Genomic DNA, 21,395 nt, shown 5'->3' with positions numbered 1-21,395 from the left:
TTTATCTAAAATCATCTTTTGCATCCATTCACAATTCTTTGGTATTTTTAACTAGTTTTTTGTTACCATTTACAAAACGATTCGTATACTTTGGTGGTCTTGGGATTCCAAAAATATAACAAATTTAGTGAAAAGGAAGAATTCCAATTTTGTTTTCTGGTTCCTTTTTAAAATTAGAATATTTAGTGGTTTTTCTGTGTACTTTTGTATGCAAGCACAGTAGGGGAGAGTGGGGTCAATTGTAACATTTTTTACTTAACTATTTTTAACTAACAAAAAATCCAATATATTATTAGTATTAATTGACAGACGAGTAAAATAGACTATCCTCTACTGGAAAAAAAAAATACCTTATTTTAAATGTTATTATATTAGTTACTAACAATTTTTGACAGTCGTGCACTAGTTACAATTGTCCCCACTTACGGGGTCAATTGTAACAGTTCATAAATTCAACTAAAACATAGTTAATTATACATATTATCATAGTTGTGATATATTTTTTTATTGATCAAAATAGTAGTGATATTTTAGGAGTAAAAATAATAATGAGCAGAGACCTAAAGGGTTAAACTTTTAACTTTAAGGGGTTAAAAATTTTAATTTATGCTGTGAAAGGTGACAAATAAAATAATGCACATGCAACATAATATAAATGATATAGGAAACTATTGGTGGTTCTTAAAGAGTTAAGTAATGGTTTGTAAACATAAGATTATTTATTTTCAGCTGTTACAATCGTCCCTTTACTTATTGTTACAATTGTCCCCAAGACGCCATTTCAGCTTCATTTGTTAAAAACATTGCTAGTTAATTAACAAAACTAATTCTGTTTTATTGAAATGTTAATTAAGGTGTCCACTTACATATTCGGTTAATAATTTTTATTTGTTTAAGCAAAATTACTTTGTTACAAAATAATAATCTAATACCAAAAAAAGTACTTACGTAGCTTGAAAATATCTTTTGTGATGTAACTCTTTCAAAAGTACATAAAAATGGTTGCCAGTAGGGGTGTACATGTAGATTTATTAAATACACCTTGTGCGCCGACTAGGAACCAAATCTAGAACCTGACACTCGAAATTTTTGCTCTGCCACAATCGTACCCTGTTACAATTGACCCCACTCTCCCCAACTATATTTATAAAAACTAAATAATTTTATATTAATGTAATTTAATGTTAACCGCAATTAATATTTTTTTTTAAATGAAAAAAAATATATAGTTTTTGAAAAATGCATCTTTTTTTTGTTGTTGTCTGAATTGGACTTACGGCTGTCTAAGCCGTAGACCGTTTTGTGCCGTAATCCAGCCATGACACCACCGTATAAATATAATATGCATACTCTCCTTATCTTACATTTCCATGCCATGATATCAAATGTATAACACAAAATATTGTATTTGAAGTATTCTCGAACTGTGAATGATTTATCATGAACAGTACATTATATTAATCTTAATGATACAATTTCTCTGGAAGATTATTATAATATTGTAGCCACTTAATTGAAAATAGCCAATACTATTATCAACAATCAATATTTATATAAATTTTAGCTTATACATGCATAAGTTTACTATTAATAGGAAGTGATCTATCCATAAATGGTATACATTTTATTAAAAAAAATAAATTATGATTCATTTTAAAATATAATTGAATCACGAGTATTTTAAGTGTTTAATTTAATTTTATTTTATTTAGTCAATGTTACTACTTCTAATTTTAAAAAAAATAAATTATCAGTCCATTTTGGAATACATAAACTTTTTATTCGTTTGTTATTATTACTTTTTTTTAAAAGAAAATGAATAAACAATGTGTTTTAGATGCATTGATTATTATTTTTTTTATTTCAACAATTCCTATGGTATCCATCTATTTTTAAGTAAGAACTATTATGTACAAATTTTTGTATGTGCTTCAGAATGTTGAAAATAAAGGGCCCTTGATGTATAATTTTATATAAAAAGAATAGTTTAATAAAAACTTAGGTAAACTAGACGCGTAAATTAGTATTTGTAACATATAGCTTTTTATAATTCTACTTTATGTACTCATAGTCATTTTATGAACTTATGAGTCATTTTTATATTTTATGAACTCATAGTCAAATGTATCATATTGAAGCTACAATAAAACGGATCTACGGAACAATAACCTATTAAAAAATAAATACCTCTTTCCACACATTATAGTCACACACACATACACACGTTACTAAATTAATGACAGAATATAATGCATAAAATAATGAATTGAATTGATCAGTTTACTTGTTAAAGTGTCACCAAAATATGCTGCGCCAAACGCACGAAAAAATTATTTTACTTCAATATGTACAATAGAAGGTAATAAACCCAAAAGTAAAGAAAAAAAGATAAAAGGTTGCTACTTCACATCGCGCCGTATTTACCAAAAAAGAGAAACTCTCTGAAAGGACAAAATAATAAATATAATAACAAAAATGAAGTAAAAAAATAAACAGAATTTTTAAAAATTTCTGTTTGAACAAACATCTATTTATACAACATTACATTCTATGTTGTCGTAATAGCTAGTTCTACACAATTTTATGCTAATATAGTTTCCAATTAATGTTATATGTCTCAACAGTTCGCTGTAAACAGTGACATTTTTCGCTGTGTGATATAAAAAGAATAAAACAACCAATAAAATCTATCACTTTATACAGTTAGAAAACAAACAGAAAAATGTTTTGATTCCTACAGTAACAAAAAATAAACCGTAAATTCTTAAGCTATTTACAATATAAAGTACGAAAACAAACCGAAAAGGAGCTGGAATTCTTAACTGAAAAGGAAATGAAGTTAAAATATTGTTTAGATAAATTAAGAAATAAATTTATTATGAAACATTCTAAAAGTAAATCAAATGATATGGCTGTTTGTTTCAAAAGCTATGCTAAATTTGCAAGCCGAGTTCAATTCAGATAAACACACTTCTTCATTGAACTACCCTTGACACCGATTGAGAGCACTAACCTTTAAAATGGAAAGTAAAACATTAATAGCAATGAATAGAAAGAATTCGACTCATAAATTTCAATTTCCATTTCCTTTTGATATTCTTCCTTAATAGAAGATAACCGGAAACTAAACCAACAGTGTAAGTCAGACAATTATTTCTTTTAACGTTGTAAGCTTCAAGTCAGTGAGAAAATTGAGAAACAAAAATTAACCTAAATATTCAGAAATAAATAAATAGCTCATAATTGAATAAAATGCATGTATAGCATACAAAAGAAAGGCTATTTTTGATTTGACGGTAAAATAAAGCAGAGATAAGAAAACATAAATACCCAAATGAGTATGAGTAAAACCAAATTAATTAAATCGGTTAAATAGTTTAAGCGAAATAAATATTCAAAAATACGCCTTTAAAGATTTTTATTTCTCAGAAATTCTTAAACAGATTTATTATCATACCGGAGAATATTTTATTTCAGCTCTAAATGCGTGTCTAAGGAAATTGACATAGCTTGATATATGTGTTTAAAAAATTGAACGTATCTCAAACTTTGTATTGAAGAAAATAAACGAATCTTGGAATGCGCTTTTATATATATATGCGTTCATATATTTAAGAAATGGACAAATCAATTGTTTTCTCTTTTTAAACAAGCGTTAGGACTATTGTATTTTTAAAAAAACTTGCTAGTAAGATTATTCGTGAAAAGGTTAAACAAATTTTCACATTAATTTTGTTAGCGCCTTTTTTTAAGAATAACGTAGGAGATAAAAATATGAGTTCACTGATGCTTTATTTAAAAAGGCGAATTTTGAGCGACGTTCAGTTCCAAGAAAGCGCATTTTGTTCTATGTCTAGTTTCAAAAAACCACATTTTGCTCTCATGTCTGTTTTCTTAAATGCATATTTTAAATTATGTCCAAAATAAAAAAGTACACTGATGGTATGTCTAATAAGATGCTGTGTTTACTTTAAAAAACGCATTTTGTGCTATGTCTAGTTCCAAAAACACGTACTCTGTGCTATGTCTAGTTCAAAAAAGCACATTTTTTGTTACGTCTAGGTCCATAAAAGCGCATTTTATGCTATGTCTAGTGCCAAAAAAGCACACCTTATGCTATGTCTATTTCCAAAAAAGCGCATTTTGCTCCTATGTCCGTTTTCTTAAGTGAATATTTTGAGCTATGTCCAAAATAAAAAGTACACTGATGATATGTCTGATTCCAAAAATGGGCATTTTAGGCTATGTCCATTTTTTAAATGCCTATTTTGAGCTATATGTTCAAAATAAAAAGTACAAGAATGAAATTAATGTCCAATTTATTGCGCTGTCAATAAACTTAAATAGGAAAAACAAGACAAGAAATAATTGTATTATTCCTTTAAAGTATGGAAAAACGTTAAAGTTGATATTTTATTTCTTTGCTTGTCGTAATTTTAACAAAGGTGGACCTTTTAATTTTTGGTATAAAAAGAGAAGTTTAAGAGTAGCGTGAATTTTCTTACGTCCTATAATTTTTATAATAGTAATATTAGATTATGAAGCCCACCCCCCCCAAAAAAAAAAGAAAACAAATTCGCCAATGACCTAAACATTCAAAAGCTGAAGAGGTCAATCAGAAAAAAAAAGTGGATGGAGTTGGTCTTTAAATCTAAAAGTAGATCTAAAGGCAGAAATATCTATAAATAATTTCTAAAAAGGAACTTTATTAAAAACTATTCAAACGAAAAACAAAAGCAACTAAAGCAAAAAATAAAAAATTCGATTTATTTTTCAGCTTATTCAACAAACAAATTTGTCTAAATTAATAAAATATTAAAAACAGTTTAACAAATAACAAAAGCATTATTAAAAACAATCACGGAAAGTACTCAAATAACTTTGGGTCGTTGTTTAGCATAAAAATATTTTGAAAATTCAGTAAAATAAATTCATCAGTGTTATTTTTTTTGTTATAGTTCATTCACAACCCTTTTTAAAAAACGTTTAGTTTTCAAACTCGATGGATCTTTATTTGCTTTAACTGAACCTTGATACAAAAAAGGATTTGATGACATTTGGACAAAATATACAATAAATCATTCAACAAAAAATGAGATAAACTAAATATATCATCTTAATGTAATCAACTTTTAAAATAGATAATAAAAGTTATTTACGGAAGAAGGTTCAAGTGTATAACTTGCATAAATGCAGCATAATACATAGATGAAATTTAAGATATAAATTAACCGCGATCAAAGATCAAAATGAACCTTTATCGAGGTTACGTTGATTGAAAAACAATCATGAAAAATTGTTTGTTGTTTGTTTTTACGCATGCTTATTTTTATGCCATATTTTTATGATTTTCTCAACAAATTATAATATGGCTTATTTTTATGATTTTCTCAACAAATGCCATAAAAGAAGAAGAAAAGAACCATAAAAATTACAGAGCTTGATGGGAGAATATTATAAATGACATTTTTCCAAATAATTTAAATAACGTGATTTTCGAAGTAAAAAATATGTTTTGTATACATCTGTTTACATTAGTGACCCTATATATTAAAATGTCAGATTTTAACATATTCGTTAAAATGTCTTTTAATATATTCGTTCACTGATCACAGTAGTGTGTAGGGAGGGGGAAATGTAATTGACGACAAAGAACACTAAGACTTTCAATTTATGCGATTATTTTTTTTCCTGAAATTAAATTTCTTAAATATTTCCTTTATGTCAAATAATTTAGGAAGAAAAAAATATGTTTTTCAAACAAGTTTAGAAATGAAGTTTTAGGCTATAAAAATTTAATTTTCTTGCGAATATAAATATGAATAAAAAATACGAATATTTTGATTGAAAAAATTATTTTTTATCACGGAATAATTTCTATTTACATTTATATGAAATATGGACTTAAATTTTTATAATTATGTATGTTTATAATATTTTTTTTAATAATTATATTGACCTTATTTCGCCCCATCAATTCAAATTTCTGCCAATTATTTTAATACTTTAATTGATTAAAAAAATCAACCTTTATGATTCAACAGAACATATATAAACAAAGATATTTACTCCAAAAAATTTATTTAGGTTACTAAATATAGAACGATTTAAGTCTGTTAAAAAAATTGTGATTTTCAAAAAAACTTCAACATTTTCGCAAGTATTAAAATTTACCTTTATGGATCAGAAAAATTATTAGTTGAGGAACTATTGGAACAATCTAGAAAAATTGGGGAAACACTCAGATTATTCTAAAAATTGCAAAACCGATTTCACCATCATTCCCTTAAAAAAGAAGAAGAAAAAATTAAAACCCTACACAGACATTTTCGAAAAAAAAAGTATCTTAAAGAGTTACGCTTAATGGTATAAAATAATATTCCTGTATAAAATTTATAAAAAAAAATTAATAATATTTATTAACTTATTTCAAAACATATGTTTTAAAATAAAAGAAAAAAAAATAAAACACAAAATGACAACTTACATATTAAGAAACATTTTTATCCTGATAAACGGAACAAGTTTCGTTCTACGAACTCTTCGACCTCGTCTAAACTTGAAAAATAAATTAATTTTTAAATAAAATTAATTTATCATTTGTGTTTTATACTGTGTTTGAATGTCATATAAGAAGTGAAATGCATATTGTGAAATTATTTAATCTACCTACCTACACAGTTGCATATCATAGCACGTAAGTATTATTTTAGTAGGTCACTCATTTATTTACCATTTCCTTTTCCTTTTGAAGATCATACTCATATTTTTTCTTAAAATTGATAAGTGGAGTAAAGAAAAGTAGGGCAGCAGACGTACAGGAAATGTGAAAATATGAACATGTTAAATACTTAGTCATTGGTGTTGGTAATGATTTTCAAAAGTATCTGTAATATATATATATACAGGGTGATTCTAAAAAGATGGGCAAAATTTTAGGAAGTGATAGTACACACCCAAGCAAACAATTTTTATCAAAGAATGCATGGTCGAAAACAAAACGCAAAACCGCTGGAGGGCGTCAAAGTTTATGTTCTTAAAAGAGGAAAAAACACACAAAGAACGATGAAGTTAAGTTATAAAAGCAAATTTAATTTGGCATGTGATTACAATAAGTGTTCAAAACAGTGGCCGGCAGCGGCTATGCTGCTATAAAACGCAGTACAACGGCGAAGAAACGATAGGGCATATCACGAACTTTTCCTGCAGCGGCTGAAAGCTTGGCGACAAGTAATGCAGCGCAGTAACTCGCAACAGGAACGGAGCTTTCACGTTTGCATCAAACAACTTTCCAAATGCGCTAGCACCTTAGCGTTTTGTTTTCGACCATGCATTCTTTGATAAAAATTGTTTGCTTGGGTGTGTACTATCACTTCTTGAAATTTTGCCCATCTTTTCAGAATTACCCTGTATATGTATATATATCATGTCTGTAGCTTAATGTAAGAGCAAAGAATGTCAATATATTTTAGAAAAGAGCATCTAATAGGTTAAAAATGGCCCTAGTTTTTATCTAAAAGCAAGGTTAAAAAAAACCATGCCATTAAAGCGAAATATTTATTTCAATAATTTTGCGTGCATATAAGTGTGGCACTTTCCAGAATTTCTAACAGATATCAGCGCAATCAACAAAAACATCTTATTGCCTATCAGAAAACTGTGGCATGTTTGACAGAAACAACATTCCTGAACATTTTTTTTTATTTTTTTATAACCGTCGTTGAACAGCCGACCCAATTCTGTGTTTATGACTATCAATGTTCAACTCCATAACCTTGTAATTTTGAACTCAATTTGAAGACAAGGGAACCTGGATCAAATATTGGGATTTACTAGCCCTCGTGGAGGACTTTTCAATAAACTAACCCGCATTTGCGTTACATGGAGAGGAAACCCACGAAATCCTCCTACTGTTAGACTGATGGCAAGGGGATTCTAATTTGAGGATTATTAAGGTTTAGATTAAAATTTGAATTTAGGGGTAGTTAAAATCTTAAATTAGCTTCTAAAAATAATCTTATAAAAACTTAGTCACATGAACTATTAAAAATACTAATAAATATTTTTGTTTTACTTTACTACAGTCGTTAAACAGCCGACTCAATTTTGTGGGTTTACAACTACAAATGTTCAACTCCGTAGCCTTGTGATTTTGAACTAACTCCGGAGGAAAAGGGCACTCCTGGATCAAGTACTGGGAAAAATTTGCCTTCGTGGGGGACTTCTCGATGGAACTAACCCGCATTTGCGTTACATGGAGAGAAAAACCACGAGAACCTCCCACGGTTAGCCTGACGGCAAGAGGACGTTCGTATTATCGTATAAGAGGTCGTTCAAAATTCGTATAAACCAGCCACCACTGCGATTCGAATCTGGTGCATCTCACTGGGAGGCGAACGCTTTATCTCCTGAGCCACCGCGGCTCCTAATGATATTTTACAAAGAGTGTTGAACAAGGTTAGTTTACGACTATACATGTTCAACTTCGTACCTTTGTAATTTTGAACCCAACCTAGAAGACAAAGGAACTCCTAACTGCATTGGGACAAATTAGCCTTCGATAAGTACTTTTTGATAAAACTAAACCCGCATTTGCGTTACTCGGAGAGGAAAAACCTCAAAAAATCCCAGTGTTAACCTGACGCCAAGAGGATTCTAACCCATGATCCGTCTATCACTGAGGATCTTTTACATCAGCACTGCCGTCGGTGCCAGGAACAGAATTCGTATGAACGCTGGGATTCGAACCAGCGTCACCTCATTGGGAGCCTCCTGGTCAATTAGAAAAATGTGTCTTGTCATAACTGTGCTCATAATATACATGCAATGTTAAAGAAATTTACTCTAAAAATAGAACTCATATCAGAATCATTGAAAATATTTCCCACAAAGAGTTAAACTGTATTGAATAAATTAGCTTAGAAAATGTGATAAAGTGGCTTTTAATAACTTGGAAAAGAGACTAAGTTACTAAGATCTATTAATATTTTAATATTGGCTAGAAACGTATAAAAATCCTTTCCAGGTTAGAATGTCTTCTCAATCTAACAACCATTGTTCAAGGTTCCATCTCTTGGGGTAGAAGTCAACATTATATGCCCATAAGATTCTACTACAAGAAGCGTGGTTTTTTAATACTAGATAGTACATTCAACCTCTCTAAAAGGAATACTATTGGTTTCCACTAACTCTATTCAACTAAGCTGATTATTCGATTAAAAGCAGAGTGCATTATTCCAACTTAAATACTAATTTTTTACGAAATTTTACCTTTTAATCGTAATGATTCATAATACAATGTATTGATTAAATTGACAAAATTTTATGATCAATAACAATTCTAATTAAAATTGTCTGCGTTAGTATCGTAAAATATAAATGTCATTCTAACTTGTATAAAAATAAACCAATGCTAATGAAAAGTATAATGTAGATACTACAATATTATTTTATTCCTTAATCTGTAATTATTAATCTTAATAAAAATCTGGAATTTAAGACTGTTTTGATACCTGTTTAATTCGTCCATTCCTCAAAATTTGATTTCCTTTTTCTTTTTCTACTAAGATTTTCATGACTTCGCATTCCCTTCAAATGCTTAAAAAAAAATGTATCCTTAAAACTTGAAAAAATTATAAATTGAATAGCTATTTCAGTTTGAGATTTTTTTTAAATTTATTTATTCCAAGACTTTTGTTTTTTTCCCGATGAGCTCTTTCTAGAGTATTTATAAAGAATAGTTACAAAATGCTCAGTTTTATTTGTGTGTACCAATAAAGAAAGAAGTTTTTACAATTTCAAAAACAATTTTTTATTTAGGTTTTTATTTAAGAACAAAATACTCACGTAAAAGGGCTAATTAAGGAGAATATTAATAAACTGTTTTTAAACAATGTAAAAATGTCTAAAAAGAGTTTTTAAACAATATCTATTTGTGATAGCGGAAATTATGAAACATATTTATTGGATTAACTTTTTCGGACTTTATCTCAGTACATTGGCCTCAATAAATAAACTCAGCTTGTTTTTATTTAGTATGTCATGATAGGGATTTTTTTTACTTAGATAAAAGAATATTATGCAAATTCATTTGATATCAGTTTTGTAATGCAAAGAATGGTAAGCGGTAATGTAGATACTTAATATATTCCAAATCCGATTGATATAAATATTTCAAGTCTTTCTTACCACAAACATAGTTTAAAAACGTAGTTGAGGAAAAATATTGTCTTTTCTTCGTTATTTATTAAACATGTGTTCTTGCTCAACTTATATATACTTTGAGTATACTTTTTGTCGTATTCTAACCTTTTAAAATGTAGAAAACGTTCTTAAATTTCAGATTTTGTAAACTAAAAGAGTGTCAGTTTTATTCGTCAGTTATAATTAATTTTGTTAATAATTAATTTTGTTAATAATTGGAATCCTTTAATTTTAAAATTATTGTATTCACATTATATAGCATTGCCATTTTTAGCAGACAAAAGAGCTTACTGAAAACACAAAATAACATTTTCTAAATTGGAATCTCCTGCTAACTTGAGTATTTTATTTAAAGTTTGTCTTTAAATATCTTTTTTTTCACCTCTTGCACAAGATTTCTTGAATATAGCATGTTGCTTAAATTCATACCAGCGCTTGAATATTGGTAAATATTTTATATTCCTTGGAGACAAAATAATTTTTTTAGTAAAAAATACAAACATTAAGTTTTTCTTAGTTTATAAATACTTTATATATTTCAATTTTTTCGTGCTAGTATGGTTTAAAAAAGAACATATTTGACTACCCATTAAAAGCCATATAATTTTTTTTAATTATATAGTGTTTGTCTCAAGAGCTTTTTCTGATATATATATCGATGTAATGATAATCAAGTCTCGTTGTTACATTATTATAAGAAAAAGATACTATATAGTGCAAAGATATAAGTACAAGCAGAATTTAAAAAATCTGAAGCAATTGTAATGTTATGTTCACAATGAATGAAAGAATATCAAGTAATTTGTCAATTATTTAAAATAAAGTTTGAATTTCTAAAAACAATGAAAAAATTAACAAAAATTTAAGAAAATTATAAAAAATTTAAATAATTATGAAAACGGAATGAAACTAAAAACAAAAAATACTTGTAAGTGTAAATTTTAACTCTGTATAGAAAAATATTATTCGAACTTCACTTGCGCGTTAGAATCAAACTCAAAACCTATGTTTCATAAATGATTTAATCAAAATAATAAAATATAAAAAAATGATTTAATAGTTCTTATTTTATTAAAACTAAATTAGTTATGAGTTTAGAATAAAAAACGCCTAATGTAAATTTAGAAAATTTAATATTTTAAAGCTTTAGTTTTAAATTAAAAACTATAAAAAATAATTAATTTAATATTTTGACTTTCATTAAAATTAAATTAATTATGAATTAAAAGCTTAAAAACTTCGACTTCCTTTTGAAAGCAACATAAGCAGTTTTATTCTATTATTGAAACTAAAAAAATAAATATAAAAAATATATTTAATACTTTTACATATATTAAAATTAAGTTAATTACGAATTTAAATTTATTATTTATTTGAAAATTTTATAATGTATAAAATATTTTCTATTTTAATTAATGCATAAATTTAATTATAATTTAATGTTATTTATTAATCTCAGAATTTGTCCGTGCGAAGTTTCGTCCACGTGCAGTTTTGCCTACATGAAGTTTTGCCCATGCGAAGTTATGTCCAAAGTTTTGATCGGCGAAGTTTCGGCCGGGAAGATTCGACCAATTACCAAAAGCTATTTCAAGTCATTTCCATAAATTTCATTACTTTTATCGTGTGTGTAAGACGTTATTTTATCTCTTTTTTTTCCCTTGAACTTTTAGCTCTAACAAAGAATAAATTATCAAAATTCCTTGCTTTAGTTCACAAATGTGTTTGCATTTAAATTATGCTTGTGCTAATATTAAAATTCTAAAAAAATTCAGATCATGTTTTATGCATTTTTTCGGAAAACTGTTAAATATATCTTGTTTCTAAGATTATTTTAAAAGCTTCTTTTTAGAGTTATTTCTCAATATTGAGCCAATAAGATTTTAACAACAACTCTATCATAAATATATTGAAATCGAAAATATATTATAGTAAATTAATTTACATTAGAAATAAAATAGTAACTTATTTACAATTTCAGTAGCTAAGTAGTGTCTGAGATGACTGAGTATTGAAAGATTGAGTCAAATCATTATTTTGACACCTGTTCAAATTTTAGAATATGGCATTAAACAATATGAACATGTAAATAAAATTGATTCGACTCGTAGATCCGATTTATGCTCTTGTTATAATTTATCATTCGGTCCATTGATTTGATGCAAGTCTTGTAATTTGTTTTACTCTAATCAATTTGATATGTGATTCGATTCGTATTTTGTATAACATATTGGAATAACTTTGATTTTATTTGTACATGTTTAGTGCGAGATAGGCAATCTTAAAATATCTATCACCTGAGCACAGTCAACCGTATTCAGGTTCACGTTACCTTATTATGCAAAATATATAAACCAAAGAATTGGTATCGAGCTGACAATGTAACAAAGAAAAAAAATAATGCATAAAATAAATCGAATAAGAAATTATATATAAAAATATCGCAATGCCAAAAAAAGTTTTTTTTTAATTACTTCAATCATCTAGAAAATAATTGCACGGATAATACATTCCAAAACTTTGNAAAAAAAAAAAAAAAAAAAAAAAAAAAAAAAAAAAAAAAAAAAAAAAAAAACTTCTTGCCGAACCGTGGTGGCTCAGGGGATCCTAATGAGGTGTCCCAGGTTCGAATCCCAGAGGTAGCTTGTTGATGCGAATTCTGTTCCCGACTCGCACTGACCACCGCGCGCTGACGTAAAATATCCACAGTGGCATCATGGGTAAGAATCCCCTTGCCGTCGGGCTAACCGTGGGAGGTTTTCGTGGTTTCCCTCTCCATAAAACACATATGCGGGTAAGTTCCATTAAAAAATCCTTCACGAAAGCTAGTTTGTCCTAATGCTTGATCCAGGAGTTCCCCCTCTTCTGAGTTGCTTTTGAAATCACAAGGCAACGTAGTTGGGTCGGCTGCTCAAGGTTAGTTGTGAAATAAAATCTAACCCTTTCTTGGGTTTTTATTAAAGAAATATAAGTAAAATCAGCAAAAAATAAGTTGCGCAGTTACAGATACAAAATAAGCTGAAAACTTAAAATAAGTTGCGCAGTTTCTGCGTATTTCACAACACAGGTAACCCCAAAAATTTCTAATATTTTTTTTTTTGTAAAGAAAAAAAAAAGGTTTGAAAGTTAACAGCTGAATAACAAAAAGGCAAAAGAAATTTTTTTTTCCCGATGACTTCATTTGCTGAAATAGAAGATAATATATTAGGTCAGGGAGAAGTAAAGGTTCAAACGGCACAGGCGTTTCTAATTTAGGTTATGTTTACAATTTCTTTTTTTTAATTAGCTAATATACTAAATAAAATAATTTTTTTAAAAAACATTTGCAAGATTTTTTCCGTTAAGTGATATTCAGAAAATAAACAAGGCTTTTAATGCAGTTTTTAGATAACGAAATAAAGTCATAAAATAAAAAAAAAATAAGGAAAACAACTATACATTTCTGTTAAAATTCCCCGCTTTTTATTTTCTTTCATGGAATGTTTCATTTCACGTTCGAGTTTTACTTCAATTAATTTTAAAGTTCTAAGAAAAAGCCAAGAACAAAGCAGTCTTCAAGGTCAAGCACAGAGCTTCTACGTGTAATTTTACGGAATTTCATTAAATCTCCGAATAATCATAATTTATGAAAAAGAAAGATTTTATCGTTATTTATCTTCCTCATCTTATATAAATGGTGCAAGAATTTTTTTAATGTATAAGTACTTTTTTTAATGTATATATTTATAGAATGTTAAGAGTCATATAAAAACTTAAAAATTGCAGTTGAAAAAATTCAGAAAGAGAAACGTACAATATCATCAAAATTAGTTGAACATTGTGATGTATTTCTATTCCATCACAATGTTCAAGTAATTTTGATTCATGGATTTATGGATATAGTCTTTAAAAAAATACTTTTTAGAGCTATAACGTTTATATTGGGGAACATTATAGCAGAAAAAAGTATTCTTAAAGACTAGGCCATTCCGACAATTCAGGGTAAAGTCATTTCGAAAATTTTTTCTCTCTCTTATAGAGCGTTAGTCAGAGCGTTGGGTAAAAAGTGTCCTAAATATAAAAATTGATTTTTGTTCTTGATACAGAGGGTTGAAGTTATCGTATGGTAAAAAAGGGAAAAATATTTAACATTTGGGACAAACTGGGCAACTTGTCACATTAAAATCTTCTCGGCTCAAAAAAAAACTTTTTTTTTGTTTCATTGTATTTTTAAAATTTTTTTAAAATAATTTTTGAATGTAGCCTCTAAAAAAACTATAAAATCAATCTTAATTCACACCAGAATGAAATTTGTTTACAAAAATCAAAAACAGAAAAATTATGTTTTAGGTAAGTATTACTTTTGGTACATAACTCCTGCATTATGTCACTATTATTGGTGACATAATGCTCTGATTTATAAAAGTTTACTGTAAATTTTAATGTGTGCACGCTTTTAAAATATGAACCTGATTTTTTTTCTTTGAATGCTTAAAAGAGTTAAACTAAAAACACTTCTTTAAACTAGCTTATCTCAAGAAAACCCAAAACTTAAGTATGAACTAACTAATATTCAATATAATATATTATTAAGAAATAAACTACGGTATTAAAAATTCTTTTTTTAAATATCCTAAAGACGGAGGAAAAAAAGACATCAAAACTGAAGGAAATTCCATTGCCTTGATTCTAAATAGCTTTTAAAAAGATATTTTTCAAGCATCAAAATTCTTAAAATAATATTGACTCTAAAATTAGATATTCACACAAAAACATAAATCTAATATCCCATGCTGTTATCATAACTGTTTCACATTTTCTTGATTTTATTCGCACATCACATGAAAGAGGAATTCAAATCTAGTAAATTCAGAGTGCACAATAGTCCTTATTGTTTGTATATGTTTTTAGAATCTCAGTTAAAACTCAAGCGAAAAAATATAAAAAATAGGTTTTATTGTAATATCTAAATGAGGATAAAAGGAGAAAAAAAACTTATTTTTTAAATTAAATATTTAAATTCAAAATAAACTTTCAACTTTGTTTAAAAAAAATCAAATAACAATGTTTAAAAAAATCAAATAACAGTAGTTAAAACTCAAGAGAAAAAATATATATTTTTAAACAAAATAATATATGAATCTTTTTAATATAAACTGGCAAAAAACTTACAAACTAAGTTAAAACACACATTTTTAACTACATTCCAAGAAAATAATTAAACAAATTTAAAACTTACGGTTTTAATTTTGCCCTTGAAAGAAGTTTGGAGGTGTGGAAAGCTACAACCGTAATTTCCGAGTTGTGTATTTTTGGCAGTAACATCACAAAACGTCGATGAACAAACATCAGACAAGAACACATTATCACAACCGGAAAAAAAATCACAAAATTACTTATTAACGGAACTCGAAATAAAATATTCCAAAGTGTTTAAAAATGTTCGATTTCAGTTAGGCTAAATATCAAACAATGTACATTAAGCAGAGTGTGCGGACGATATTCCATTTTGATGAAGCGTTCAGAAGCCGATAGGATAAGCGGGGGAAAAAGATAATAGGGAACAGATCAGAAATGTTTACATCTATTTTTAGTCCAAAAGTGACTCCCATTTTTTACTACTGAAAACTTCTACTCAACATCCATTCAGTGCTCACATGTCGGCAAGCTGAACAGCTGAAATTATGATGTCATCATGTAAACGGAAAACTAGTGTTCAAAGTTCTTGGCTGAGGACAGGTTGCGCTGCAATGTTGCGTCATTTTTGTAGTTCAATGATGAAATAAACTTGCCGTGGAATTATTCGAAATGTGATGAAACTCGGTGACTGATCAGCGCGTAATCCAACGTTAGTTCTTTTTCTTAACGTTTTTTCCCCTTGTGTTTCCTTTTTCTTTTATGGAGAATAATGACAGTTTCGTTTTCTGAAAACCGTTTTTTGCGTAAAACGTTTAATTGAGATAAGTGGCGATGTTAGACATTTTGCGAAAGCATTTATCATTATATTGCTACTCTGTTAATAAATAAACTGGCAAATTTAGTCCGGCATTTAAGCATATTTTCAGCTTTTTTACATTCATTATTTTCGAGAATACTTAATCGCGAAACATTCCCTTAAAAGGTGTCTAACATGTTACTTTATTAAAATTTTTTATCACATTAGTTGATTTGCGAAGATGTATGTTTTTCTTTTTGTTTAGCGAAATTTAATGTATAATACGTAAAATATTAATATATATACTTTATATATAATATTTAATATATGTATACAAAAATATATAACCTAAAATGGATTTAGTTACAAAATATCTTTAAAAAATGAACTGAAGCTACAAGTTCACAATTTCTTAATAACTCAATTTCTTTACTATTTAAATAATAATAATAATTATAAATTGATAGCTTTTTTTGTAAATAATGAAACGATAATTTTTTTTTTAAACTTTTACAAAAATGTTTAAAAAAATGCACTTTTAAATGATACAATAACTTACTCTAATACAAAAAAAAATGTCAAAATATAGGTGACTAAGTAATTAATATTCAAAACAATGAACTTGCAAGGATGTTTGCACAAAAATATGCTCTGTTTAATAAATAGAAAGATTTTTCTTTATCTTTATAAAGGTTACTTCAACTATTCTAACAAGTATCACAGCAAATTAGTTTAAATTTAAATTACTTATCAAAACTCTATTATATTGTTGAAAAAATCATCATAGTTTGAATGAGCGTATACCAGCCCTGTTTCATAAATTTAAAATGAACTTAGATAATTTTGGATAACTTGAACATATAAATGGTTTAAAACAGAGGCTGTTACGCAATGCAATTGAGACTTAGGCATTAAGGCGGCTTGATATTGTGACACAATGGAATCCAAATTAATTAAACGTAACATTTGTAAACAATATCCGATAACTAATAATTGAGTTGAAATATTAAGCGAAGTTACCTGTTAGAGCAGAGCAGTAAGGGTGCACATGATGTTACTCTCGAGAACAAAATTTTAGAAAATATGTTACCAGCGTTTCTTATGGGGATTCGTTTCCCGGGATTCGAACCCAGAACCTTTCTGATGCAAGGCCTGTTCCCTGACACAAGCCGGTCGGCACTTTATGAAAGATAAAATATTTAAAAAAAAAAAAAAAACAATTTCAATAAATATTTCTAGACATACATTGATATTTTCAGAAAACATGACTTTTTCGATGTTTTCTTCCTCGTGTAGCGCAAGCGAGTTTTAATCAAAATATCCTCAAAGTGGAAGAATATGTTTACATTACCAATGTTTGATCATGATACTAGTTTTAAAATAAGGTGGCGTTGTGAAATAAATAAATAAGAACTTAATGTTAGATAAAATAATATATATATATATATATTTTTTTTGAATCAATACATATTTCTAGTCGAACTGATATTTTCAGAAAATATGACATTTTCGCGAGTTTCTTCTCAGTGTAGAGCAAGGGCAAGCAGGTTTTAATCAAAATAAAATCCTGCAATGCTGTTATAATTTAAAATTTTTAAAAATCAGAAATTGTAAGCGAATATTTTATTTCAACGAAAAAAAACTGATACCTTTAAAAATTAAGCTTTTTCTGAAAGACGTCTTAACGGTGTTTTTTGGCTAAACATATTATTTGAAAACATAATCTAGTGTAAATATTTTTAAGATTGCAGTTTAGCTTTTACAATTTCTGCACGTGGTCAGAAAATTTTAGCCATTAAATTTAATTACATTTGAGTTGGTTGTTTTTAAACACTAAACATTATTTTACGATCACAATGTTTTTCAGACTAATTAAATTCCTTCCTGCATAGGTGGTTTATTCAATAGTATATGTATATTATATCTGTCCATTCGATGTAGATAATATAAAGGAGATAAAATAAAACATTAAATGATACTTTAACAAATCGAAAGCTATAGGTCTAAGAAAAATATCACGACTAAAAAGAATTTCTTTAAAAAAATCTTCTAAGAAATAACACCTGCCAGTTATGTTTCTGCCAATCATTACCTAAGAATAGATTAAGGAAAGTTTCCAAGAAAACTGTCTGGAACAATTCAAATGCCAAAACCGATAAGAATATTTTCCTGTTATACAAATGTATTACTTTTACCTTTTGTTTTGAAAACAAAACACACAGATGAAAGAATCACATATAGATGTTACCGTTTATGACCGAAATCAAAAGAATGTCGACTTTCACAGATGAATGTCAAGAATCGCATAGTCCGAATATTTGTTATATCCGATTTGTGAATGTCCGAAATATTTGTTATATCCGATTTTATATTAATTTGTTCGTTGATATTATTATATATATTCGATATTTTAATAACTGCTGAGGATAGATTAGGAGAAACATCAATGTTCGAAGTACCGGTTAAATGCTGGGCGGTGGCACTTGATCTTAAAAAAACATTGATGTAGGGCATACCGGGTAGTGGCACTTAATTAGACCTATATTTCGGACATTTACTTTATTACCTACTTTGTCCGAAATATTACCTAGTATATATTTCGGACATTTACTAAAGCGACTATAGGATTGTCAACATTCACTGGTGGAAGTCAACAACCACCGTCAATAATTGAGAATGCTTCCACCAAAATCACGTGCATTCACACCATTTTTAAATTATTTTATATGAATGAATATTCTTGAATTAATACGCACAAATATTGGCATACTTTGGATATCGTCAATAGACTGTTTACAATAGAGTATATAATGCTGTGAGTTTGCTGTTTTGCACGCTGCTATAAACACTGTAGAAAGTGTGATATTGTTGACAGATGCCGCTGTAATCGCAAAATAAAAAGGGGTACAATTTTTAAAAGGGACGTACCTTAAAAAATACATGTCAGATCGAAAAAAATAAAAAATAAATGTGTTTGAGGTTTTGGCGAAAATAATGAAAAATAAAATCGAGCACTTTATGTTTAATCTGCAGACTAAAACCCATTCATAGCTATCTAGAATTTTTATAGCATCAGTAATGTGTAATAAAAATTATTTTTGGAATCAGATTATTATTTTTAGCATTTTAGTAACAAGCAAAACAATTTCATGGCTTGTGTAGTAAAAGATGTTATGTTCTTCAAGTTGTAACATTAAATTGTTTATTATCTGATTCGCTGTAAACATTCATTTTCGATCTAGGAAAACCTGAACAATCTAAACTAAAGCTTGGAAAATCGGTATTGTAAGTATCAAAACAAGATTTAATAGAAAAACAATATTTTAAGTATCCTTCAGTATGGGAATCAGGTATTCCTAAAATATACAAGTATATTGTGAGGAAGAGAGATTGAATTAAAGTCTTCATTAAGAAGTATCATTTGCTTCCTCTTGTATATTTTTAATAAAGATAACTACCCATTATTTGTGAAGTTCTTTTTAAAATCAAATCACGTTGAATAAGAATTTTCAAACAATCATTACGAACAAATAAACCTAAATCGGGTGACAGGGTGTTATATAAAGACTATCCTTATTATGCATTTTGAAAATCCTTATCAAAAACGAAAACCAAAAAGGATGCTTATTGGGGGTCGCAAATTAATAAACAAAAACACTGTATCAAAATCTAACCAATCCCATTACTGGAAGGCGCATATAATTATCAATTAAACTGTTATGATTGCTGGAATAAATAGATAAGAGTTAAAAACACACACTCCAAATTTGAACCTCCAATTAAGCCTGTTTTCATGTTTATTACATTTGCCTTTCTTTAGTGTGATTTACCAGATTAATTGCTTATTTAATTTTTTCTTCCTTTTGCTATTCCAAATATGCACTATTTGCTTTCATTTCTGATAAGGAGTGTGAAAATATATCTTTAAGGGTGGTTTTTACAGAACTCCTTGTAAAACTTAATTCCTGAAAATAAACGGCACCCATATCATTCATTTTTATTTTCGAATTCAAAGAAATATCTCTGGTTATAACTGCACTGTAGCCAAAAAAAAAGAAGAAAAAAAAGAAAGAAAGAAGGAAAAGAAACCTAATCGGTTAGACGAAAATATTAAATAGATTAACGATTTAAAAACTTTTACGCAATTAATATGAAGAATGCTAAAAAATAGACTTGCAACAAAAATATTAACATCGTAAGAATTATCATACATTAAGAACAATACGAATAAATGATTGTAATATTTCACTACTTATTAAAAAGTATTTAAGTAAATAGTTACATTATAACTAATATTCATGGTGCAATAAGTATAATGTAAGTAAATTAATAAATTGTTTATAAATAAATTTTTAACAATTATTTTAATTATTTATCTTCCCTGACTGTCCTCAAGGTTTTGAAAATTGTTTTTTTGCAAATCCTTGAAGCAGTGATAAACTATATTATTTCCAAATATCATTTTAAAAAATTGCTTTTAACAAATCCTTCGTGCTTTTTAATCAATTGTTTTGAATTCAAATGGAAGGTTTAAAATATAAAAAAATAATTAGCTAAGCGACAGATAAGGCTATTGATAACGTTATTTGTTTTTACTATTATCATCGAAACTTGAGAAAAAAAAATTGCATACATAAACAAAAATTAATATTCATTGTACTGATTTTTAGAATTCCTTTTAGAATTTCAGAAATTTGAATTTCTTTCGAATTTCCAGCTGTTTTAATTCTTAAATAAAAGAGAAAGAACGAAAATAAGTTTTATGTTTATGACAGTTAGCCCGGAGGCGAATTGACAAGACATACCGTAGATTGCAAAGGGTTGGCGAAATTTTCTATTGGCGTTAAAGGAGCGTTCTCGCAAATCGCAAAACAGCTGTGTGCTTATGTTTTTGCTTTGTTTTCGGTATCGCATAACATTCAACAAGTTAAATATGGGTGCGACATTTCAATTAAGCGGGTCTTCATTTGATTCTTCTGCATCAAATAAAATATAAAGCGTATTTTTTTGTTATAGCGCCGACATAATCGTTTGTATCTGTTGACTAAATTGTGTTTATTAGCGTTTTTTAAAAGGTCGTAATAGAACTAAGATAGAAAAATTACACATTATTACATATTCTATAATTTCATAACTTTCATTAAATGTATTTCGAGTAGTGAAATTCTTTTCCTACTTATCCACTAATTAGAATTAATAATTTCACAATAACCTTTAATCCTTAATAATGAAATGATTATTATAATAAAGTTTGTTTACTTAAAAGATTAAAAAAAAA

General features: G+C 27.8%; 1 protein-coding gene across 6 annotated transcripts in view; it reads right to left on the bottom strand.

Annotated features, from left to right (window-relative positions):
• The window catches only part of LOC107440090 (NADP/NADPH phosphatase nocturnin), a 129,170-nt gene that overhangs the window by 61,859 nt on the left and 45,916 nt on the right, over positions 1-21,395 (bottom strand). Inside the window, exon 1 of one of the 6 annotated variants that reach the window (XM_016052881.4) lies at positions 15,422-15,950. The exons of 3 other annotated variants lie outside the window; for them this stretch is intronic. In XM_016052881.4, the coding sequence (XP_015908367.1) occupies positions 15,422-15,546 (125 nt within the window). In that variant the 5' untranslated portion in view covers positions 15,547-15,950. Of the gene's footprint in view, positions 1-9,512; positions 9,545-15,421; positions 15,951-21,395 lie in introns of those variants that run through there. 2 more of the 6 variants (XM_016052880.4, XM_043040659.1) reach the window with 2 other exon arrangements.

The sequence above is a fragment of the Parasteatoda tepidariorum genome, chromosome X1 (assembly GCF_043381705.1).
Source record: "Parasteatoda tepidariorum isolate YZ-2023 chromosome X1, CAS_Ptep_4.0, whole genome shotgun sequence".
NCBI lineage: Eukaryota > Metazoa > Arthropoda > Arachnida > Araneae > Theridiidae > Parasteatoda > Parasteatoda tepidariorum.
Note: the sequence above shows the minus strand (reverse complement) of the source record. Positions and strands in the feature narration are given on the sequence as shown.